This window comes from Chiloscyllium punctatum, chromosome 20, assembly GCF_047496795.1.
Source record: "Chiloscyllium punctatum isolate Juve2018m chromosome 20, sChiPun1.3, whole genome shotgun sequence".
Lineage (NCBI taxonomy): Eukaryota > Metazoa > Chordata > Chondrichthyes > Orectolobiformes > Hemiscylliidae > Chiloscyllium > Chiloscyllium punctatum.
This window is the reverse complement of record NC_092758.1, coordinates 83,547,113-83,572,763: the sequence shown is the minus strand read 5'-3', so window position 1 is coordinate 83,572,763 and position 25,651 is coordinate 83,547,113. Positions and strand designations below refer to the sequence as shown.

Sequence of the window (25,651 nt, the reverse complement as noted above, 5' to 3'; positions counted from 1 at the left end):
GGATATCACAGCAATTACAGAAACATGGCTCAGGGATGGGCAGGACTGGCAGCTTAATGTTCCAGGATACAAATGCTACAGGAAGGATAGAAAGGGAGGCAAGAGAGGAGGGGGACTGGCTTTTTTGATAAGGGATAGCATTGCAGCTGTGCTGAGGGAGGATATTCCCAGAAATACATCCAGGGAAGTTATTTGGGTGGAACTGAGAAATAAGAAAGGGATGATCACCTTACTGGGATTGTATTATGGACCCCCCAATAGTCAGAGGGAAATTGAGAAATAGTTATCTGTAAGAATAATAGGGTGGTTCTGATAAGAGATTTTAACTTTCCAAACATAGACTGGGACTGCCATAGTGTTAAGGGTTTAGATGGAGAGGAATTTGTTAAATGTGTACAAGAACATTTTGTGATTCAGTATGTGGATGTACCTACTCGAGAAGGTGCAAAACTTGACCTACTCTTGGGAAATAAGGCAGGGCAGGTGACTGAGGTGTCAGTGGAAGGGGAGTTTGGGGCCAGTGACCATAATTCTATTAGATTTAAAATAATGATGGAAAAGGACAGACCAGATCTAAAAGTTGAAGTTCTAAATTGGAGGAAGGCCAATTTTAATGGAATGAGGCAAGAACTTTCAAAAGCTGTTTAGGGGCAGATGTTCGCAAGAAAAGGGACAGCTGGAAAATGGGAAGCCTTCAGAAACAGATAATGAGAATCCAGAGAAAGTATATTCCTGTCAGGGTGAAAGGGAATGCTGGATGCCTAAAGAAATTGAGGGTTTGGTTAAGAAAAAGAAGGAAGCATATGTCAGGTATAGACAGGATAGATCGAGTGAATCCTTAGAAGAGTATAAAGGAAGTAGGAGTATACTTAAGAGGGAAATCAGGAGGGCAAAACGGGGACATGAGATAGCTTTGGCAAATAGAATTAAGGAGAATCCAAAGAGTTTTTACAAATACATTAAAGACAAAAGGGTAACTAGGGAGAGAATAGGGCCCCTCAAAGATCAGCAAGGCTGCAGAAAATGGGGGAGATACTAAACGAGTATTTTGCATCAGTATTTACTGTGGAAAAGGATATGGAAGATATAGACTGTAGGGAAATAGATGGTGACATCTTGAAAAATGTCCATATTACAGAGGAGAAAGTGCTGGGTATCTTAAAACATATAAAAGTGGATAAATCCCCAGGACCTGATCAGGTGTACCTGAGAACTCTGTGGGAAGCTAGAGAAGTGATTGCTGGGCCCCTTGCTGCGATATTTGTATCATCGATAGTCACAGGTGAGGTGCCGGAATACTGGAGGTTGGCAAACATGGTGCCACTGTTTAAGAAGGGCGGCAAAGACAAGCCAGGGACCTATAGACCGGTGAGCCTGACCTTGCTGGTGGGCAAGTTGTTGGAGGGAATCCCGAGGGAGAGGATGTACATGCATTTGGAAAGGCAAGGACTGATTAGGAATAGTCAACATGGCTTTGTGAGTGGGAAATCATGTCTCACAAACTTGATTGAGTTTTTTGAAGAAGTAACAAAGAGGATTGATGAGGGCAGAGCAGTAGATGTGATCTATATGGACTTCAGTAAGGCGTTCGACAAGGTTCCCCATGGGAGACTGATTAGCAAAGTTAGATCTCATGGAATACAGGGAGTTTGCACATTCTCCCTGTGTCTATGTGAGTTTCCTCTGGGTGCTCCGGTTTCCTCCCACAATCCAAAAATGTGCAGGTTAGGTGAATTGACTGTGCTAAATTGCCCGTAGTGTTAGGTGAAGGGATAAATGTAGGAGAATGGGTCTGGGTAGGTTATGCTTCGGCGGGTCAGTGTGGACTTGTTGGGCCGAAGGGCCTGTTTCCACACTGTAAGTCATCTCATCTAATCTAATCTAATCTAGCCATTTAGATACAGAACTGGCTCCAAGGTAGAAGACAGAGGGTGGTGGTGGAGGGTTGTTTTTCAGACTGGAGGCCTGTGACTAGTGGAGTGCCACACGGATCGGTGCTGGGCCCTCTACTTTTTGTCATTTACATAAATGATTTGGATGCAAGCATAAGAGGTATAGTTAGTAAGTTTGCAGATGACACCAAAATTTGGGGTGTAGTGGACAGCGAAGAAGGTTTCCTCAGATTACAATGAGATCTTGATCAGATGGGCCAATGGCTGTGAAGTGGCAGATAGAGTTTAATTCAGATAAATGTGAGGTGCTGCATTTTGGGAAAGCAAATCTTACTTAGCAGGACTTACACACTTAATGGTAACGTCCTAGGGAGTGTTGCTGAACAAAGAGACCTTGGAGTGCAGGTTCATAGCTCCTTGAAAGTGGAGACGCAGGTAGATAGGATGGTGAAGAAGGCGTTTGGTATGCTTTCCTTTATTGGTCAGAGTATTGAGTACAGGAGTTGGGAGGTCATGTTGCAGCTGTACAGGACATTGGTTAGGCCATTGTTGGAATATTGCATGCAATTCTTGTCTCCTTCCTATTGGAAATATGTTGTGAAACTTGAAAGGGTTCAGAAAAGATTTACAAGAATGTTGCCAGGGTTGGAGGATTTGAGCTACAGGGAGAGGCTGAACAGGCTGGGGCTGTTTTCCCTGGAGTGTCGGAGGCTGAGGGGTGACCTTATAGAGGCTTATAAAATCATGAGGGGCATGAATAAATAGACAAAGTCTTTTCCCTGGGGTCGGGGAGTCCAGAACTGGAGGACATAGGTTTAGGGTGAGAGGGGAAAGATATAAAAGAGACCTTAGAGGCAACCTTTTCATGCAGAGGGTGGTACGTGTATGGAATGAGCTGCCAGAGGATATGGTGGAGGCTGGTATAATTGCAACATTTAAAAGGCATCTGGATGGGTATAAGAATAGGAAGGGTTTGGAGGGATATGGATCAGGTGTTGAACGACAGGACTAGATTGGGTTGGGATATCCGGTCAGCATGGACGGGTTGGACCGAAGGGTCTGTTTCCAAGCTGTACATCGCTGTAACTCTATGACTCTATTACGACTGCAGTCAAACATTGTTGCGGATAAAGTCAAGATGGTCATTGCCAATACTCATTGCCAAAGCACATTAAACAGGCTGAAAATAACACATAGAGATTCATAAGGTAGATGCAGCATAAAATTATGATGTGGAAGTGCTGGTGTTGGCCTGGGGTAGACAAAGTTAAAAATCACACAACGCCAGGTTATAGTCCAACAGGTTTATTTGGAAGCATTAGCTTTCGGAGCGCTGCTGCATCAGTCAGCTTTGGAAGAGGATCATAAGACACAGAATTTATCGCAAAAGATTACAGTGTCATGGAACTGAAATTATATATTGAACAAACCTAGACAGCAATCTAGTGCTCCCAAATAAACTGTTGGACAACAACCTTATATTGTGTGGTTTTGAACATCATGAAATTAGATAGTTTCAGAGAATCCCTACACCATGGAACCACTCCATTTGGCCTATCAAGTCCATACCGACCCTCTGAAGAACATCCTGAAGACACAAGCCCCCTAGCCTATCCCTGTAACTCTGCATTTCTGACAGTTAACCCTAGCCTGCACATCCTTGGACACTATGGAGCAATTTAGCACGGCCAATCCACTGTAACCTGCACATCTTTGGACTGCGGGAGGAAATCAGAGCACCCGGAGAAAACCCACACGAACAAGGAGAGAATGTGCAAACTCCACACAGTCACCCAAGGGTGGAATTGAACCCAGGTCCCTGCTGCTGTGAAGCATCAGTGCTGACCTCTGAGCTGCCATACCACTCGTGTTTTGGGGGATGAAGTAAGTTAAGAATCATTGTCTCACTAAAAGTGTAAAAGAGAACCAACATTATGTCCTCCAGGAGGCCAGATAGTGTTGGCCCTCCTGCAGTCCTTATTGAACCAGAGTTGATCTCCTGCTCAGATGGTAATGGTAGGGGTGGGGTCTCAGAGACTGAGCCATGAGATTACAGTTTGAGGTTAAATGCAATTCTGCTGCACCCGATGATCCACAGAACTTCTTGGCATCCAAGTTTAAGTCACTAGACCAGTTTGGAATCTATTTATCCCATTTCTCACAGTAATGGTGCCACAGAACATGGTTAAAGACTTCCTCAATGTGAAGGTGGGTCTTTGAATCCACAGTAGTCAATACCACCAATAATACCATACACAGCTGGATCCACAGTAGATTGATGTGGATGAGGTCAAGTAAGTATTGCCATCTATTCTATGTAATTCAAGGAAACCTTTTACTAATCTCTTATTTATCTTAAACCTAATGCACAGCTAATTAAATTCTGTTCAAAGGCAACCAAGTATACAAACCTATCCCATCCAATCAAAGTGTTTGCCTGGAGGCTTCTGAACATCAGTGAGATTTGATTATTCCAGCAATGGGAGGGACAGGGAGAGAAAGAAAGCTGTTCTGTGAAAATGATTATTTATGAAATATTTGAGGAAAGCGGTTGTTTTCCATTACAATGAAGAGTCCAAGCTGTTGTGAGAATCGATTGTGTATTACTATGATCCATCAGGATTCCTGACTATATCCACTAGATGGTGTGGACCTTACCCCAAATCTCAAAGTGGACAGGGGCCTATCCATAGTAAAGTCCACAGACCCCTCCTCCCAAAGTGCTGATGGGGAATCGGAACGAATCCATGTCAATCTTAGAAAAGCCAGGGGATTCTATATGGGCTGCGAATGAAAAGGGTTACAAACACCCCCACTTATGCCCACCCAAAATTAACAATCCTGTTTTGGATAATAAAATGTCTTGCTGTTTTATCCAGTTGCCCAGAACGCCTGTAACGATTTACAGCACCCCCAAAAACACAGAGAATTTGGACAGACGTCCTCTCATTGTTAAACTTGGCACCACTGGGCACAGTTTGCATCTGGAAAATACCCACAATACCCACCTTTGTTTTCCTTGATGCCAAAATCAATGAGTTCGATAATCCCGGAGTTTTCTCTTTTCCAAAAGCAAAACATCCAGGAACAATTGGAATTTGCACAGCAGGGTGTAAGGAGCAAGGCTGACCTGTCCATGCTCCTATCCCTTATTAACCAGCAGGAAGATGACCCATACATATCTGAATATCTTGTTGAGTTTGGGCTAATGAGGTTTCTGTCTTTCAGGCAAGGTGGCTGGCGACATTTTTAAAGACAACGCGATCCTGTCTAATCCAGTCGCCGGGCTCGTGGTGGGAATTTTGGTCACTGTCTTGGTGCAAAGCTCAAGTACATCGACCTCCATCATTGTCAGCATGGTGTCGTCTGGACGTAAGTCAACCCATCCTGCCTACAGGAAGATCAAGGAAACTCTAGGAGAAAAGAGGGAAATAGAGATTTCACTGTTCACCCTAAACCACTACCATCCATGCAAACCGTTCACAAAATCCACCTCGATCATGACGTAACTAGCTAGTACTTCCAAATAAACCTGTTGGACTATAACCTGCTGTTGTGTTTAACCTATTACTTGGGAGAACATTAGAAAAACAGATATCTGAATGCACACAAGTATTTTGAAGCTCAGTTTTGTTTAGAGTCAGAGAGATGTACAGCACAGAAACAGACCCTTCGGTCCAACCTGTCCATGCCAACCAGATATCCCAACCCAATCTAGTCCCACCTGCCAGCACCCAGCCCATATCCCTCCAAACCCTTCCTATTCGTATACCCATCCAGATGCCACTTAAATGTTGCAATTGTACCAGCCTCCACCACTTCCTCTGGCAGCTCACCCCATACATGTACCACCCTCTGTGTGAAAAAAGTTGGCCTTAGGTCTCTTTTATATCTTTCCCCCTCTCACCCTAAACCTATGCCCTCTAGTTCTGGACTCCTCAACTTTGCCTATTTATCCTATCCATGCCCCTCATGATTTTATAAACCTCTATAAGGTCACCCCTCAGCCTCCGACGCACCAGGGAAAACAGCCCCAGCCTGTTCATCCTCTCCCTGTAGCTCAAACCCTCCAACCTTCTTTTACGCAATTAATTATCTGAGAACAGATCTTTTTGTTTCACTTGTTCCTTGTTGTACTGCTTAATTCCCACCTGGCATAGTGGCCCAGTAGTCAGCACTGCTGCCTCACACCTCCAGGGACCTGGGTTCGATTCCAGCTTCAAATGACTGTCTGTGTGGAGTCTGCATGCCCTGTTTTCATATGGATTTCCTCCAGGTATTTTGGATCCCTCCTACAGTCTAAAGATTTGTAGATTGGGTGGGTTGGCCACGTTAAATTGTCCAGGGATGTGCAAGTTAGAGAATAGAGTGGGATGCTGTAGACTTAATTAGAATTAGAATCCCTACAGTGTGGAAACTGGCCCTTCGGCCCAACAAGTCCACACTGACCCTCTGAAGAGTGGCCCACCCAGACCCATTCCCCTACCCTATATTTGCCCCTGGCTAATGCACCTAACATAGACATCCCTGAATACTATGGGCATCTTAGCATGGCCAATCCAGCCTAACCTGCACATCTTTGGATTGTGGAAAGAAACCGGAGCACCCAGAGGAAACCCACGCAGACACGGGGAGAATGTGCAAACTCCACACAGACAGTCGCCCGAGTCTGGAATTGAACCCGGGTCCCTAGCGCCATGAGGCAGCAGTGCTAGGCACCGTGCTGCTGCCAATAGGCCAAAGGGCCTCTTTTCACATTGTACAGAACCTGTGGCTTGAGGGTTTTAGGAATGCTTGCAGACAGTCACTTGGCCAGTTGCATGGTTGAAGATGAAACTCCCAATAGAATGTGAGCTCCCAAGTCTCTGCTGACCAACTGCCTGAAGACATTCGGGTAGCAGATGATGGGAGAGGTGTGATATTAGGATATGGATGACATTCATGCAAGGTATTTTAGCCAAGTCTGTAACCCCTTGAAAACAAACAGCTCACGGCAACGTTTGATTGTGGAGACAATGAATATTTAGGAAAGGTTAAAGCCACTGCCTGTGCTCCCCATCACAAATACTGTGTCATTGTCACCCCAACCAATCTTGCAGGCTGTGCAGTTTTTGGTGTCTATGCCAGGCCCTGGATGAGCTGTTGACCCCATATCCTCAGAACTGTAAGGACCACCTACTTCAACCTGGATAACATCACGTGAGTCTGACCCTGTCTAGATCCATTGATGCCTTTGCTGCCTCCAGACACAATTACTCCATTACGCTCACTCCAGCTCTCCCATTCCTCACCCTGAATACATTCCAGGTCATCCAAACACCTGTGATCCATACCATATTCTCGACCTGATACTGGAATATTTTATTTTTGCCTCTCGACATTTGTAAACCCCTAATGCTCTGCCCCTACTCCCCAAACTCTCTGCTCAGAATTTGAGGCTGCCTGGAAGGGGGCAAAGTCAGGTGGGTGTTGGCACGATGCCCATCACTCTTCCATGCCCACTGATTGGCCAATTTTTCTGTCCTTCTCCAACTGAGGTCTTAAGTGGCCAATTACTGATTGCTTCAGGACCAACTCCACTGCTGCTAGTATTATATCACACATGTTATGGTCTGATACACCGTGTGTCAAGAGTTGCAGATTAGGAAGACAATGCTTGAGAACTCTGTGTTTGATAGAGACACCCCTCTGCCTCTCCACCATCCGATTGTATGCCCTCCACCCCAAGCCACGATTCCCTCTCACCAAGGCCTGCCTGTGAGGATGTAATCTGAACTTGGATCTCCAACTCCCTTTGTTTCTGATCATTGAGGACAGCCTGCAGTCCCATTGATGACCACAGCTCCCAATGGCACTGTTGATACAGGAGGGCTCCTGACCCCGATGGTACTTTGAATTGGGATATCCTTCTGCATGCATGTGGAAGAAACGACCTCAGGTAGTTCGCAGCCTACCAACAGTAAAATCTGGTCATGGATCTCCCAAACAGGTGGAGGCAGAATCATCCCCAGTTTTCAGACAGTGGACAGGTCACAGCCTTCATGTGAAATCCTTAGTTAGCGACAAAAAAAAACTGCAGATTCCTGAAGAAGGGCTTACATCCAAAATGTTGACTTCTCTACATACTTCCCTGATGTTGCCTGGCCTTCTGCCTTCTTCTGGCCTTGTCTACTTTATGTAAAATCCAGTCCTTTGATCCTCTGGCTTGACATTTTATAAATCCAAAGCACCTCTGCAAATAATGGTGTCCATTTCTCCGCCATTGAGACCAGCCATTCCGGAACTTTCTTCCTAAACTGGCTCTGCTCATCCAGTTTCCATCCCGTCCTTTAACGCCCTTATTAAAATGTATCTCTTTCAACAAGTCTTTGGTAAATCCTTCTACCATCTTCTTTGGCTCGCTTTCAACTTTTCCTAATATTCTTTCTCCAACTTAAACTAGACTTTTACCATTTCTTCACCTCTCCCTGGAGATCACTTCCTCTTTGGGTTTCGGTGGGAAATGTTTCTCTTGGGATGCACCCTAACGACATGGAAGGAACTAAGCGCAGTTTGAAAATTTTGGGGCGGTTGTTGGATTAGCTGGCTGACCTCAGATAGGTTTAAATTTCTGTTGAAATATTTCGCCATGCCTTAAGCTTTGTCAGACTTTCCCCGTGATAAACCTTTGGCTTGGCTCTTCCTGAAAATGTAGACTTTCCACCACATTACCTTGTAGAGATTTCTTTACCTAAGATTTCTAAGGCACTGGTGTGTTGCTTGTGTAGTTTTTACAGAAGCTTGTGTTGAAATTTGAATGAGTCCTCAAACATTCACATTTTGAAGAGGGATGTAAACATCTTTAACACATCAATGACTTTTGACTCTTTTGCTCTAACGTACTGTGTTACAAATTTGTCTTGGCCTCCAGTGGATGAGAAATCAGTCAGATATTAGAGTAGCCACTGCTTTTCTTTGTTCCATTTTTCATTTTTCACTTCTGTGTAAGATTAATTTCCATCCCACTCTAACCTCGGACCTCACTACAGTGGAGCTCCATACCTCACTCATTCTTCCCTTCCTCCTCCAGTCTACAGGCTATTAAAACCTAAACCTGCTGTCCCACAACCACAACTTACGGGATTACCTCATCCTCATCGAACCCAAGTTCCCAGTGAGGGGGCTGTGTTTGTAGAGAGAGAGAGGCAGAGAGAGAGAGACAGACAGAGAGAGAGAGAGACAAAGAAAGAGAGAGAAAGAGAGAAAGACAGACAGACAGAGAGAGACAGAGAGAAACAGAGAGAGAGAGACAGAGAGAGAAAGAGACAGAGACACAGACAGAGAGAAAGAGAGAGAGATTGATAGAGAAAGAGAGAGAGAGAGAGAGAGGGAGACATAGAGGAAGCAGGTCAGACAACCAACGCTGCACAGTGGGATTGGTGAATTTAACCTTTTCTCTTTCTAGCCAATGGAGGTTTCTTGTGATTGTCATAGCCCTTCCATTGGGCGACTCAGTGAGCATTAAATCACTGAGGAGTTGTAGACTGACAACTGGTGCAGCCAGTACATACAAAGAGGTACAGTCCACCCCAAAAGACTCAACTCCAACACTCTGTGTGCTACACACTTGCCCCCCAGGCATCCAAAAACCATGAGAAAGGCTAAAAATGCAAATAATTTCTGGAGCTAATTTGGAAAAATTAATTCAGAATATTTCTCATCCAAATGCTTTAGGTCGTCAAGACTAGTAGATGACACCACTGACCTTGTATAATGTTGGTCCACCCCAGCCAATCATAGGGGTTGCCTGAAACGATTCGCAAAGTGATACCCTTAGCCAGCAGCTTATTTTCGCCTCTTGGAAAAGACCCACTTACCGTCTAATTCTGACGTTATATGACTTAATATTGTGAGACTTTGGTAACTATCTCGGGCAGATGATCTGATGATCGTCAGTATAAGTGAATATATACACCAGCAGATAGGTCAGTCATAATTGCAATGGATCAGGAATACATTACGATCATCTCTGATATTGTGTGGTACAATCTACATCTGCAGTATATAGGAAACATGCACTGAACGTACTTTTACTTTCCTTTCAGTACTGGGAGTGCGTTCTGCAATTCCTATCATCATGGGATCTAATATTGGAACCTCAGTAACCAACACTATTGTAGCCCTAATGCAAGCTGGAGACAGAAATGAATTCAAACGGTAAGATGGCCCGATAACTTTTTTTATAGAATCCGTACAGTGTGGGAAGCAGGCCATTCAGCCCATCGGGCTCACATCGATCCTCTGAAGGGCATCCTGCCCAGACATAAACCCTTACCCTATTCCTGCAACCCTGTGTTTTCCATGGCCAGTCCACCGGAACCTACACATCTTTGGTCAGTGGGAGGAAACCGGAGCACCCGGAGGAAACTCACACAGACACGGGGAGAATGTGCAAACTCCACACAGACAGTCGTCTGAGGGTGGAATCGAACCCGGGTCCCTGATGCTGCGAGGCAGCAGTGATATTCATAATTATGTATCAGCAATTAGAAACTCTTGAGTTTGTGTTTTTTCCAAAGCATCTGGGATAGGAGAATGAGTTTGGTTCCATAAGGTCAATGAGTTCTATCCTAGTCAGGACTAATAATTGAATCTCATACAACATTGTCTTTAATACTCATACAGCCTAATGATTATTGATCAAATGAAAGGCCTTTCAACCTTCTATGGTATTAATCCAACAAACGTTGCCTGAGCACAGAGCAGTATATCCACTCTCAGACATATTCTAGCTGTGTGCTAGCTGTCAAATAGACACTTGGGGATCAGATATTAAATGAAGGATTTATTCCTTGAAGAGAGTGTTGTGGTCATTTCCTCCTGCCGTAATAATGTGACTTGTTTGTCTGTATCTATGGCAATGGAACATGGATCAGATATCAGTGCCAAAATGCAGTTTAGGATTCAATTGCCAAGTGATAAAATGGCAAATTACAATATGAAAATCGAGCTAACCTTGAATATTTGGCAACAATGTTGTCAATGGGTAAGCCCATTGATTTTGGATGACACCATCCCCACTTCTCTCTCCTGGGAACACTGACTCATACTGGGCGACAGATCCCAAGGTCTGGGCTGTTTTCCAACACATTTTGCAAGGGGCCATCATTCAAAGCCAAGCATGGAAGTCCCATTTCCGCACGTGCATCCTTACACAGTGCAACAAATGCACTCTATTCAGTCGCAGGTTAAAGTTTGGTTGGAGCAGTGGCTACCTTAACCATGTGGGTGAGCAGGGTCATCGTCGTCCATCCTGATGTCACCTGTGACAAACTCTGAAAATTCCCATTTCCTGCAGGGGTTACTGGAATACAAACAGCTCATGAGAACCTTGGCCAATCCTCTCCAATCTAGCAAATTGTCCCACCATCATTGCACCTCTTGTTGGGATCAGAGCAGACTCGAGACCCATGCATGGGGGCCTTCTAGATGCATACCTTCCTCAGGCCATACGCTGATAAATCAACTACCAAGGAAACATCTCCCCACATGACTCTATGACCTGAACTGTTCATGCAAGTTGACTTCCAAATTCACTCAAGTCATTACCACACTGTTTTTTTTTCCCTATGAATCATAGAGCATTCGCAGGTGCCACTGTCCATGATTGCTTCAACTGGCTTTCTGTGTTGGTGCTGCTGCCAATTGAGGTAGCCACTGGCTTCTTACATCGTCTCACTAAAGTTGTGGTGGGCAGCTTCAAAATCCAGACAGGGAAGGACGCCCCAAACCTGCTTGGAATCATTACAGACCCATTCACCGACCACATTATACAGGTACGGGCGACAGTTCTTTTACTAACGGCATCGGCACTCCCTCCTCACTACCTGCCAATGTGCGACCCACCCATTTGCGGACTCGCCGGGCTACCTTTTCTGCGCGCAATTCTGGTCTCCTTCCTATCGGAAAGATGTTGTGAAACTTGAAAGGGTTCAGAGAAGATTGACAAGGGTGTTGCCAGGGTTGGAGAGTTTGAGGGTGAAGCTGAACAGGCTGGGGCTGTTTTCCCTGGAGCGTCGGAGGCTGAGGGGTGACCTTATAGAGGTTGACAAAATTATGAGGGGCATGGATAGGATAAATAGACAAAGTCTTTTCCCTGGGGTTGGGGAGTCCAGAACTAGAGGGCATAGGGTTAGGGTGAGAGGGAAAACATGTAAAAGGGAGCGAAGGGGCAACTTTTTCACACAGTAGATGATGCATGTATGGAATAAGCTGCCTGAGGAAATGGTGGAGGCTGGCATAATGACAACATTTAAAAGGCATCTGGATGGGTATTTGAATAGGAAGGGTTTGGAGGGATATGGGCCAAGTGCTGGCAAATGGGACTAGATTAGGTTCGGATATCTAGTTGGCATGGACGGGTTGGGCCGAAGAGTTTGTTTCCATGCCGTACATCTCTGATTCTATGACTTGCCCAGTACGGTAGACAGGGGAGTTACAAACTAGCGGTATCTCTGCTTTCAGTTATGCATGCGAATTCTGTATCCCTATTCCCCTAATGATAATGAGGATTTGGTGTGTGACATAACGTAATGCAAATTGAGCATGACGTCATGATGCAGTTTGTTTCATTTTAAATTGGTGAATATCTACTTAAGGTTCAAGTGAACCCAGAAAGACCAATTAGGTTGAATGATCCCTCTCTGTGTTGTGTATTCCATGTGATTCTATCCAACCAAAAAATCCGAATGCAGTTTAGATTCCTATGCCTTATTCCAATAAAGTGTTTCAGTAACATCATAGAGTCATAGAGTTGGTGCAGCAAAGAAACACATCCTTCAGTCCAATTCATCCATGCCGACCAGATATTCAAGTCGGACCTTGTCCCATTTACCAGCATTTGGACCATTTCTCTCGAATACCTTCCTATTCACATACCCATCCATTTGCCTTTTAAATATTGTAACTGTACCGACCACTACCACTCCCTCTGGCAGCATGTTCCACACAAACAACCACCCTCTGCATGAAAAAGTTGGCCCTCAGCTCCCTTGTAAATCTTTCCCCTCTTACCTATCACCTTAATCCTAAAATCACTGGTTTTCGACTCCAGGAAAATGACCTTGGCTATTCACTCTGTCCATGCTTCTTATGATTTTAGAAACTTCTGCCAGATCACACCTCAAACTCTGACACTCCAGGGAAAACAGCCCCAGCCAATTAATCTCTTCCTGTCGCTCAAACCTTCCAACCCTGGCAACATCCTTGCAAATCCTCTCTGCACCCTCTTAAGTTTAACAGCATCCTTCCAGAAGGATGGGAGACCAGAATTGAACACAGTATTACAAAAGTAGCCTAAAAGATGTGCAGTACAGCTGTACCTAATTAGGTATATGAGTGATATCTAGGTTGACTGTCTTTTGTTGTGAGTTTTTTAAATCTCAGACTGGAATGAGGAACCTTCAAACTTAATCAATGTGTTACAATTGGCTCACTTTTTGCAATGCTAACAGCACCTTTTCAAAAGGTCAATAGTTCCATGTCCAAAATCTTGCAGATCCCCAATATCGTTCCTTTGGCTGTTGTGTAGAAATCAGACTTTGTTTCATGCTGATCAGAAGAGACATTGACTTACATTTCAGAGGAACTGTTTGGATCAATTTTCCTGCCATCATGATTCTACCATTGTTCAACATTTAAAAGATGCAGAAGAATTAGCACTTAGAGGACCTTTCAAAAACTATAGAAAAAGTGAGGGTGCAGATGCTGGAGATCAGAATTGAAGAGTGTGGTGCTGGAAAAGCACAGCCAGTCAGGCCGCGCCCTCAGATGGTGGGAGAATATCTTTTGAAATACCCTTTCGCAAGGTATTCAATGAAGAAGTAAGATTGAAAAATGTCTACTTGAGGTATAAGAGCTATGCAATGCCACACACAAACGGTGTGTGTTTGTTCAACTATGATTACATAATTTTTATTCATATTTCGCACCTAAATCCAACATGTTTCTGTATTATTTTAGCAGACCGGTCTGAGACTTTAGAGAGGTGAAGGATGAGTCTGGTAGTTGAACGTAGTTTGAGACAGTTGAGAGCCAGACAGGGACCCCTACTTGTTTCCCAGAGTTATTGAGTCATGGAAATCTACAGCATAGAAGAAACACCATTTTGGCCCATTGTATCCACGCCAAACAAACACCTAACTATTCTGATCCCATTTTCCAGTACTAGGCCCATAGTCACACAAGCCTTGATATTGCAAATGTACACCTCAATGCTTCTTCAATGTTATGAAGGTTTCTGCCTCTACCCTGCAATGAGTTTCAGATTCCAACAACTCTCTGGCACAAAGCTGAGAGCTACACTGTGAGCTACATCTCCTTTAGACGAGACCATAAAGCAGTGGTGATCACCTTAGCTTCATACAGCAGCTTGAAGCCCACGTTTGCCTGGATCTCCACCATTGAACTCTGTTCGCTCTCACTATGGGCAATGTCACGATAGGACGAGCCCCCAGTTAAATTTGTGCATCACACCTTGTTTCCTTTAGTAGTTCAATGTATTTGCCAGATAGAGATCCCTTCTTGTTTCATAGAGTCATAGAAATCTACAACACAGTATCTGTGCATTCAACTTGTACATTGTGTTTTATTTTCAGCTTGATAAATCCGTCATAACTGCAATAGCGATTGGGGATGAAAGTTTTCGAAACAAGAGTCTCGTGAAGATTTGGTGCATCAAAAGGACTGTACAAGTAAGAAAGTGTCTCGGGGTTTCAGTAATGTCAAATATTACTTCATTTTTGGTTCTACTTTGTGGTTATTGGGTTGCATAGATTAAGCTAATGGCCTGATGTATAGGATCGTGTACCACAGTTCCATCAACATTGCTGTATTGGAATTATGGAATTCCATATCCAACAGCACTGCGACAGTCTCTCTGCTGCATGGGCTGATATGGTTCAAGATGGAGGCTGGCTGCTACGTTGACATCAAGTCAAATGTGGAAGAGTAGCCAATTAGCTGGTCAAGCTTGTTCTGCCATCCAAGAGATTTCAGGACATGAGCAATGCTGACAAGGCCAATATCTATCATAGAAGAATAAGAAGAAAATTGCAGCGGGTGCAGCCCAGTGCCCAAAGCTGGAGGTCAAGGAAGGGATGGATACATTAAGTCCAGAGTCAGAGAGGCAGAGAGCTTGGGGTTGCTAGTGTTCAGTGACTATAAAGGTTGCAAACATTAGGTAATAAACTTAAAGCAAGGACAAATCTAGTGCTTCCATTCGTTCTTATCAAACCTAAACCCAAGGACGTGAGTTAAGGTAAAAGGCAAAAGAATCAAGGCAAAGTGAGAGATAATGTTTGCGTGGAGGTGAGGTGTTTGGATGTGGAATACACAGTTCGATGGACTAAACTGTGGCTTTCAAAAGGGAATTGCATTATTAGCTGAAGAGAAAAAGAATAATAGAGGTATGGAGGAAAGGCAGTGGAGTGAGACTGGGTGAAATGCTATTGGGGAATAGTAGACACACAAAAGATGGGCTCAATAGCGTCTTTCTGTGCTACACCCAATTAACGATTCTCGAACTTCCAGCTATGTTCTGACCAGTCTTTCATATAGATATAGAGTGATGTCCTTACTATTAAATGCTCTTGCTCAATTTGTAAAGTGACATTCAGGTATCATAGAATTCTGGCAGTGTGGAAACAGGCCCTTCAGCCCAACAAGTCCACACTGACCCTCCAAAGAGTAACACACCCAGACCCATTCCCTTATGTTATTTTCATATACTTACCCCTGACTAATGCACCTACCCTACACATCCCTGAACACTATGGACAATTTAGCACGGCCAACTCACCTAACCTGTACATCTTTGGATTGTGTGAGGAAATCGGAGAACACTCACACGGACAGGGGGAGAATGTGCAAACTCCACACAGACGGGAATCGAACCTGGATCCCTGGCGCCGTGAGGTGGCAGTACTAACCATTGAGCTATGGTGACACTCATAGGTACGCTCTGTTAGTAAACTTCTCAACCTGTACTGTCACTTTTCGAATACCTGCACACACGAACCTTTAGGTTTCCCTGCACCTAGTTCAAATTCAGCTACTATTATCTGAGTTCTGAAATAGGAATTGCTGGCTCTGTGCATGAGGCTGGGGAAGACCTGTGGAAGGAGCATCAGTTAACACTACAGGGCGACCACCTATTGTCAGAGCTGGAAGAAGTTGGTGACTAAACATTTTGCAAACGAGGGCAGAAAAAAAGGAAGAAGAAGCAAAGAATGTAAAGGGAGGTCTGTGAGAGATTGGAATACAGAAGAGATTAAATGACAAAGATAATGGAGGGTTTTGTTGGCCCCAGGTGATGGAATTAGTACAAAGGGTGACATGCTGTTTGAGGACTCTGAGACTGTGCACAATGGAATTTAGACTAATATAAGGAGGGTCTGCTTGTAACTTGCAGAACGCTGAGCAGCCCGGACAGAGTGGATGTTGGGAAGATGTTTCCATTGGTAGGAGAGAGTAGGACCCAAAGGTGCAGCCTTAGAGTAAAGGGAAGACCTTTTGGTATAGAGATAAGGAGAAACCTCTTTGGCCCGAGAATGGGGACTCTCTGGAATTCATTGCCTCAGAAGGCTGTGGCGGCCAGTGCATTGGGCATGCTTAAAACAGAGGTCAAAGGTTATGGGGGGGGCAGCAGGAAAGTGATTGAATGGTGGAGGAGATTTGATGGGTCAAATTGTCTACTTTCTGCTCCTATGCTCTTATGGTGTACATCTGTTAGACTGGAATGCTGATGTCATTGTGCTAATGATTCAATTTGATGTTGCTTATGTGCAAGAGATTAGCTGCAGGGATGTTGAGATTAGCTGCAGAGATGTTGAGATTAGCTGCAGAGACATTGGGATTAGCTGCAGAGGCATTGATTAGACACAAAAAAAACCTGCAGACACTGCAATCCAAGGTAGATAGGCAGGAGACCGGAAGAACACAGCAAGCCAGGCAGCATCAGGAAGTGGAGAAGTCAATGTTTCGGGTGTAACCCTTCTTCCAGTTACAGCTGAAATGTTGCATTCTCCACGTCCTGCTGCTTCCTGGCTTGCTGTGTTCTTCCAGCCTCCTGCCTGTCTCTAGCAGAGACATTGGTGGCAGGAAACCTGTTCATGTGGTTAAAGAGCCGATTGTCAGGAATTTTCCAACCATTTTCACATTCTCCCCGTGTCTGCGTGGGTTTTCTTCGGCTGCTCCCACAGTCCAAAGGTGTGCAGGTTAGGTGATTAGGCCATGCTATATTGCCCATAGTGTTCAGGGATGTGTAGGTTAGCTGCGTGAGGGGAATGGGCTGGTCGGGGTACTCTTCAGAAGGTCGGTATGTGCTTGTTGGGCCGAATGGTCAGTTTCCACACTGTCAGGATTCTGTAGAGTCAAATCACACAATGGTGTGGTTCATCTGGGTCCTGATGTCGAGGCATAGAGATTTTCATGAATGAAAAGAGACTCTTCAGTCCAGGAGGGAAAAAGGCACTCCTGTTTCTCCAACTAAGTTAAAAATGTGCACATGTTACATACTTACAGGCTGTGAGTGTGCTCCCCATATATTGCAATCTTGGGAGAGTCTGAGCCAGAAGCAGGGCACTAGTGTGTACTGTGTAAGTGGTTAATTTATCCTGCAATTGAATGTTTTGTTTCACTGGACAGTGCATGAAAACTCACAGCAAGGACTCTTCCCCCCTGTCGTTCTTTAATCCATCAGTTCAGTTTCCTGAACTCTTGGGTCCACTGCCACTGTCTCAGAATTCCTGATGAAGGCCTTATACCTGAAATGTTAACTCTCCTGATCATCGGATGCTCCCTGACCTGCTGTGCTTTTCCAGCGCCACACTTTTCAACACTGTTCGCAACTGTTAGCAATTTTGTCCTATCGGATTTTGAGCTGTACTTGCCACTGCATTTTCAAAAAAAAAATCCATCCAGAGGATCCATAACTGGCTGAACCACTATATATTGCCCATCTCTAACTGTCCTTCATGAGCTGCTGCAATCTCTTTGCTACCAGGGTCTCCACAATGTCATTGGGGAGGAAGTTCCAGGATTCTGTTCCAGTAACCTTGAAAGAATGGTGACCTATTTCCAAGTCAGGATAGTGACTGGCTTGGAGGGGAACCTGCAGATGGTGGCGTACCCAAATATCTGAATCCCAAGGTGAAAGTGGTTGTAGGTTTGGAAGGTGCTGCCTCATGACCCTGAGTGAATTTCTGCAGAGCGTATTGTCAACGGTAGGGAGTGCTGCTACCGAGTGTTGGTGATGGAGACAGTAAATGCTTGTGGATGTGCTGCCAGTCAAGTCAGTTGCTTTATCCTGGATGGTGTCAAACTTCTTGAGTGCCATTGGAGTTGCTCCCCTCCGAGCAAGTGGGGAGTATTCCATCATACTCCTGACTTGTGCCTTGCAGATGGTGGCCAGGCTTTGGAGAGTCAGGAGGTGACCTCTTTAATGCAGTGTTCCTAGCCTCTGACCTGGTCTTATAGTCACTGTATTGATGTGGCTGGTCCAGTTCAGTTTCTGGTCAGTGGTAAACGCTGGGATGTTGATCGTGGGGTTGATTTCAATTCACGAGGTTGATTCAATGGGATGAGCCTGAGGTCGCACAGTCAGCTGGATATACCTCCAGAATACTTTGTGGCCCTACTCTCCCTCAGCTTATCTGCAACTGAAACCCTCAACTATTCTAATACTAACCACTTCTTCATAAACCTCATCTCATCTGAAACTCTGCTTGTTTCTTAAATCACACCAACACCCTGCTGCTGCCCTCCTTAATGGATTCCCGGTCAAGCATTTCAAAATTCCTGCCTTGTTTTCAAATCCCTCTGTGACTCCCTCCATCCCTCCCATCATCTGTGAGCCCTTTCCCCTCTATACGATACACAGAAGCCCCACAATCCTTCCAGAACTTGAGTTCCTCTGCCTCTGGTCCCTTACGTGTTCCCAATTCCTTTTGCCCCCCATCACTGACGATTATGGCTCCAGCTGCTCATCACGAAGCTCTGGATTTCTCCTCGTAACCCTCTTGCCCTCAGCCCCACTCACGCTCCTCTTTAACTTTGCCCATTGAAACATCTTTGCCCAAATGTTTTGTTCACTGTCCCAATATCTTTTCTTCAGCTCAGCGTCAAATTTTGTTTGACGCTGATGAGAGACGTTTTACGCTGATGTGAAGATGGTGTTTGGTACGCTTGCCTCTATCAATCAGTTCGGGCGTCGAAAACTGTGGCACTGGGAAAGCACAGCAGGTCAGGCAACGTCCGAGGAGCAGGAGAATCGACATTTCGGGAACTGAATATAGGGGTTGAGATGTCATGTTGCAGCTGTATAGGATATTATTTAGGCCCCTTAAAGATACTGCGTGCAGTTCAGGCCTCCCTGCTATAGGAAAGATGGTCATGATGTATAAGGTCAACAAGGATGTTGCCAGGGTTGGAGGGTTTGAGCTAAAGGGAGAGGCTGAATAGGCTGAGGCTGTTTTCCTTGGAATGTCAGAGGCTGAGGGGTGACCTTATAGAGGTTTATAAAATCATGAGGGGCATGGATAGGGTAAATCGACAAGGTCCTTTACCTGGGGTGGGGGAGTCCAGAACTAGAGGGCATAGGTTTAGGGTGAGAGGGGAAAGATATAAAAAGTACTTGAGGGGCAACATTTTTAAAAGCAGAGGGTGGTATGTGTATGGAATGAGCTGCCAGAGGATGTGGTGGAGGCTGGTACAATTACAACATTTAAAAGGCATCTGGATGGGTATATGAATGGGAAGGGTTTGGAGGGATATGGGTGAAGCGTTGACAAATGCTGGGACTAGGTTGGGTTGGGATATCTGTTCAGTATGGGCAAGTTGAACCAAAGGGTCTGTTTCTGTGCTATGACATTATGCGCAGATTAGGTGGATTGGCCATGCTAGATTGCCCCAATTGTCCAGGAATGTGCAGGCTAGTTTGATTAGCCATGGGAAATGCAGGGTTATAGAGTAGGGTAGCAATGGGTCTGGATGGGCTGCTCTTTGAGGGTTGGTATAGGCTCGATGGGCTGAATGGCCTGCTTCCACACCGAGGAATTCTACGATACTATGATAATTACAGATGAGCTCAACTCTCTGGGCAGGCTCTTTTCTGATTGGCCATCTTAATTTTGTTTGTTGTCCTTCCTGTTTTAGTATCAAAAATGATGTCATCTGTGACTTTGTGGTTGTCATTATTCCTCAGAGTAGGCTTTGGTCCCCAGGACACATATCGGCTAAAGGAATGTCTTGGGAGAACACTTGGGCTTTAAGGCCATTTGAAATTTATTTATCCCTTTTCCATCGATCGGGAAACTGGGAAGGCGGGGGTGGAGGGTATGAAAATAAGGAAAGAGGAAAAAAGAGATGCAGAATTTAAAATGGAAATAAAGAAGTGAAAGGTAAAGTGAAAACAAGGAGAAAGAATAAATGATATTGGGTTGTAGAAAAATAGAAAGCTTGGCAATTCACTTTCAAGGCCATAAATTATAATAATGTGGACAAGAAAGTGAGGGAATGGGAATATGTTGGATAATAATTTTACAACCAGCACAGACATGTGCGATGAAAGTACTATACTATATTATTGTTATCGATAATTCCCTGATTCTAAGGGAGGAAACTAATAAGAATAAACTATGCTGAGGAGCTGCTGGCATTGGACTGGGATGGAGAAGGTCACCAGTCACACAACATCAGGTTATAGTCCACAGGTTTATTTGAAATCATAAGCTTTCAGAGCACTGCTCCTTCACTCTCTTCATGCCCCTCATGATTTTATAAACCTCTATAAGGGCATCCCTCAGCCTCCATTGCTCCAGGGAAAACAGTCCCAGCCTGTTCAGCCTCCCCTCTCCAATCCTGGCAACATCCTTGTAAATCCTTTCTGAACCCTTTCAAATTTCACAACATCCTTCCTATAGCAGGGAGACCAGAATTGAACGCAGTAGTCCCTTCCTTTATGGCTCTCAGATGGCAGAATATCATTCTTTGCATCTCCCAGTTTGGAAAGTTTGGCTCCATTGCAAATTGTTGTTGCAAGTGCAGATCAGGATTCTCATATTTCTCCAGTGATACACAAACGAATACAAGCCAGGCAATATTCGAACTGATTGTGAAGATTTTCCTTATGTAAGGGGTGTTCAAAGCATAGAATAGACTCCTGTGTAAGGGCAAAAATGTGTGCAATCCTTTACAAAAAGCTGCTGGATGACGTGGTTTTTCATTCTTAACGGATGAGTTTCCTCATCCAAACACAGTCGCAACGATGTCGATGAAACCACTTACTGCAGTCTTTTACGGACTTCTGGATGTATGATAATGGGATCTTGCTTACAGCTACAGGACAACATCACCGTGGACAGTCTGGAGAAGTGTACAGCACTGGAATCATGCTGGCAAGACAAGAATTCCACCTGGACTTTAGTCAACAGAACTTATGAAGAAAACTTTGAGAAATGTACGTGTGAACGTAACTTTCACAATTTGTTGCCTGTTTATATATTCGTGCAAATGTGTACTTTATTGAAAAAGAACACAGTGATTTTGTTAATCAAGAATCAGATTGGTCATCGTTTTTGAACCAGTGACTGAGCATCTCTTAATATTCAGGTATGAGATAGGCAGATTTTGTATCAGTAGGTCATCCAAGGGTGATGGGGAAATGGTGGCCAAGTGGAGTTATGGATTGTCAGATCAGCCATGATCTCATCGAAGTTTGGAGCAGACATCTGCACCTACATCTTATGATCTTAATAGTTTGATGGTTTATGTTCAGACACACACACACACGCACACACACATATACACACACACATACATACACACACACACACAGACACAGACACACATACACACACACACACACACACACACAGACACACAGGCACACACACACAGACACAGACACACATACACACACACATACACACACAGACACACATACACGCATACACACACACATACACACACAGATACATACGCACACACATACACGCACATACAGACACACACATACTCACACACATACACACACAGACACAGACACAGACACACACACACAATACACACACAGACACATACACACATACACACACACAGACACACACACACACACACATGCACACAGACAAAGACACACACAGACACAGATATATACACACACAGACACACACACATACACACAGACACACATACACATACACACACAGACATTACACACACACATACACACACAGACACAGATACACACACACAATACACACACAGACACACACATATACACATGCATACACACACACGGACATACACACACATATACAGACACAGACACACACACACATACACACAGACACACACAGATACACACATACACATACACACACACAATACGCACACAGACACACACATATACACACGCATACACACACACAGACACACACACACATATACAGACACAGACACACACACACACATACACACACAGACACACATAGATGGACACAGATACACACATACACACACAGACACATATACACAGACACACACACACATACACACACAGACACACACACACAGACACACACACACATATACACAGACACACACACACATACACACACAGACGCACACAGATACACACATACACACACAGACACATATACACAGACACACACACACATACACGCACAGACACACACACACAGACACATATACACAGACACACACACACAAACACGCACAGACACACACAGACACACACACAGACACACACATACACACACACAGACACATACACACATATACAGTCACAGACACACACACACAGACACAGACACACACACACACACACACACACACAGACACAGACACACACACCATAATGTGTATACACACAGTGATATTTTAGGTACTTGCCATCATTCTGTTGATTCTACATTAAGAGATTTTGAGACTTAGGACAGTGACTTACCAGTGGAGGGAACAGAGTGAAAATTTGTTAGCTATTAAATGCAACACAAAATAATAACACAGCACACATAGGCAGAGATTAGAAATGAGAGCTGAGTCCAGTCAGAGATGTGGCTCAATGGTTAACACTGCTGCCTCACAGCTCCAGGGACCTGGGTTTGATTCCAGCCTCGGGGTGACTGTCTATGTGGTTTGCACATTCTCCCCGCGTCTGCCTGGGTTTCCTCCGGGTGCTCCAGTTTCCTGCCACTTTCCAAAAATGTGCAGATTAGGTGGATTGGCCATGGTAAATTGCACATAGTGTTCAGGGAGGTGTAGGTAAGGTGCATTAGTAGGGGTATATATAGGGTAGGGAAACGGGTCTCGGTGGGTTACTCTTTGAAGGGTCGGTGTGGACTAGCAGGGCCAAAGGGCCTGTTTCCACACTGGAGGGATTCTCTGATGATAAAAGTTAAAAGATGCATAGATTAATCTTGTGTTATTTGTGAAGAATAGATAGGGCAATTCTGATAGTCAAACATTGGATTCTTGGCTTTGCAAGTTAGTTGAAATTTGTTGACCCTTTTTCCTTTTGAATTGCTTTACTGGTTAAGTAGTTTCTGTCACTCAGGGAGAGTGATTTTTACCTGCAGTGCAGGGGTTATTAGTGCTTGGTTCTTCCGCTGTGAACTTCAAGCACGCTGACATTAAACCTCCGGCTACTGCTGACATGTACCTCAGCTCATTGAGAGTGAGAAGCACCTCAGCCTTTGGGATACCTTCTTCCAGTTGCTGAACCAAACCTTGTACATTTCAGCAGCCATAGTCACCGCCTGGAAGCGGAGTCATTGGATTGTCAAGAGTTTAGCAAATACACTGCTCTGTGAGCCCTTCATCTGTTGTCAGTGCAGGAACGGCCTGGCTTCATTACAAATGACTGTTTGATCATTTGTTGTTTTTGCTTTGTTTCCAGGTAACCATTTGTTTGTAAACTCCACTATGTCTGATCTAGTGGTGGGCCTGATCCTATTGGCTGGCTCGCTAGTGGTTCTCTGCACATGCCTGGTCCTAATAGTCAAGCTCCTGAATGCTATGCTGAGGGGCCAAGTTGCTAAAGCCATTAAAAACGTCATTAACACTGGTGAGTGGCTGACTGCAGATCAGGGGCCTTATTCTGCGCTGTGTCTCTCAGTGGATTTGCTTGTGCCAGTTAACACAAGCACTCAATTGTTATCACTTCTTCTGAGCAGAGGTTTAGCAAATCTAAGTTAAAATGAAACACCAACATAAAACACTCTGATATTCAGACAGCACATGAAATGTGAGTTTGCCATTTCAAATTGATGAACCTTCATCCATAGGGCGAGAGGTTTGAAATATTACAACTGCCATCTTTATGCGATGGATGCTGACTCACATCCTGTGTGTTTCCTGCAGCCTGTGTTTTTAGTTCAGATTGCTCGATCCTTTGGCTTTTGTCCAGTCGAGTTATTCTGAGAACATTCGTATTTTGTCAGAAAATATGGACCAATCCGAAGCTGTCAGTAATCACCCTCACAGGTAAAGCCCAAGCTATGGAGCAGTGGTGACTTAAAAAGCTGTCAGGTGACGTTCCTCACCGTCAGGATCGAAAAGCGTGGCGCTGGAAAAGCACAGCAGGTCAGGCAGCATCCGAGGAGCAGGAGAGTTGACGTTTCAGGCATAGGTCCTTCATCAGGAATGTGGAGGGGGAAAGGGGGCGGAGAGATAAATAGAGAGGTGGGGGTGGGGTTGGGGGAAAGGTGGATGGGATGGTTATAGCTGGATGCAGATGGGAGGTAATTGTAAAACCTCCACAGTCCTGATGAAGGATCTATGCCTGAAACATCGACTCTCCTGCTCCTTGGATGCTGCCTGACCTGCTGTGCTTTTCCAGCACCGCACCTTTTGACTCTGATCTCCAGCATCTGCAGTCCTCACTTTCGTGAGGACGTGAGGAAGACTACAGAAGTGGACTATTGAACATCTTAATAACCTATCTGGCTACAGAACTTTTCATGATATCTCTTTGCATCTCCTGCTAAGAGTTAACATTGCTATTTGATGGATCGTATGATAGGCGAAGTTGTTTTTCAAAATGGATGGGGTAGCTGTGTAGATCAATTTCATAAACGGCCTGGCAGAAATAAAATTTTGGAAGACATCAACATCCACATCAATGCAGGAGATCAGCAATGAGATCCATGATATCAAAACTTGTAGGGTAAAGAGTTAATTTTACCGATACTGTAACAATAGGGTAAAGGGTTAATTTTACCGATACTGTAACAATAGGGTAAAGGGTTAATTTTACCAATACTGTAACAATAGTTAGTGATAAGCACAAGGGGTTTGTTCTGATGATGTCTAACCACATAGGCACTGAGAGATTGGGACCTTTTTTGTCAGTGGAGCGTAGGAGGTTGAGCGGTGACCTTATGGAGGGTTATAATATCATGAGGGCTATAGACAGGGGTAATGGTAGAGGTTGTTTTACTAGGATGGGGGATTTCAAGAAGAGGGACATATTTTTAAGGCGAGAGGAGAGAGTTTTTGAAAAGACATAAAGGGCAATTTTTTTTACATGAAAGGTAGTTCACATTTGGAAGGAACATTCTGAGGGAGTTGTGGATGTGGGCACAATTACAATGTCTAAAAAAAAAGCATTTTGATGTGAACATGAGTAGCAGAGGTCTGGAGGGATTGGGGCCAGGAGGAGGCAGGTGGGACTAAGTTAGTTTAGAATTATATTCGGC

General features: G+C 44.5%; 1 protein-coding gene across 1 annotated transcript in view; it reads left to right on the top strand.

Moving 5' to 3' along the window:
- Positions 1–25,651, top strand: part of LOC140492228 (sodium-dependent phosphate transport protein 2A-like) — a 60,864-nt gene that overhangs the window by 21,277 nt on the left and 13,936 nt on the right. The window contains exons 5-10 of the mRNA XM_072591136.1: positions 5,121–5,264; positions 9,977–10,088; positions 11,512–11,707; positions 14,528–14,623; positions 21,267–21,387; positions 23,851–24,018. Of these exons, the coding sequence (XP_072447237.1) occupies positions 5,121–5,264; positions 9,977–10,088; positions 11,512–11,707; positions 14,528–14,623; positions 21,267–21,387; positions 23,851–24,018 (837 nt within the window). The remainder of the gene's footprint in view (positions 1–5,120; positions 5,265–9,976; positions 10,089–11,511; positions 11,708–14,527; positions 14,624–21,266; positions 21,388–23,850; positions 24,019–25,651) is intronic.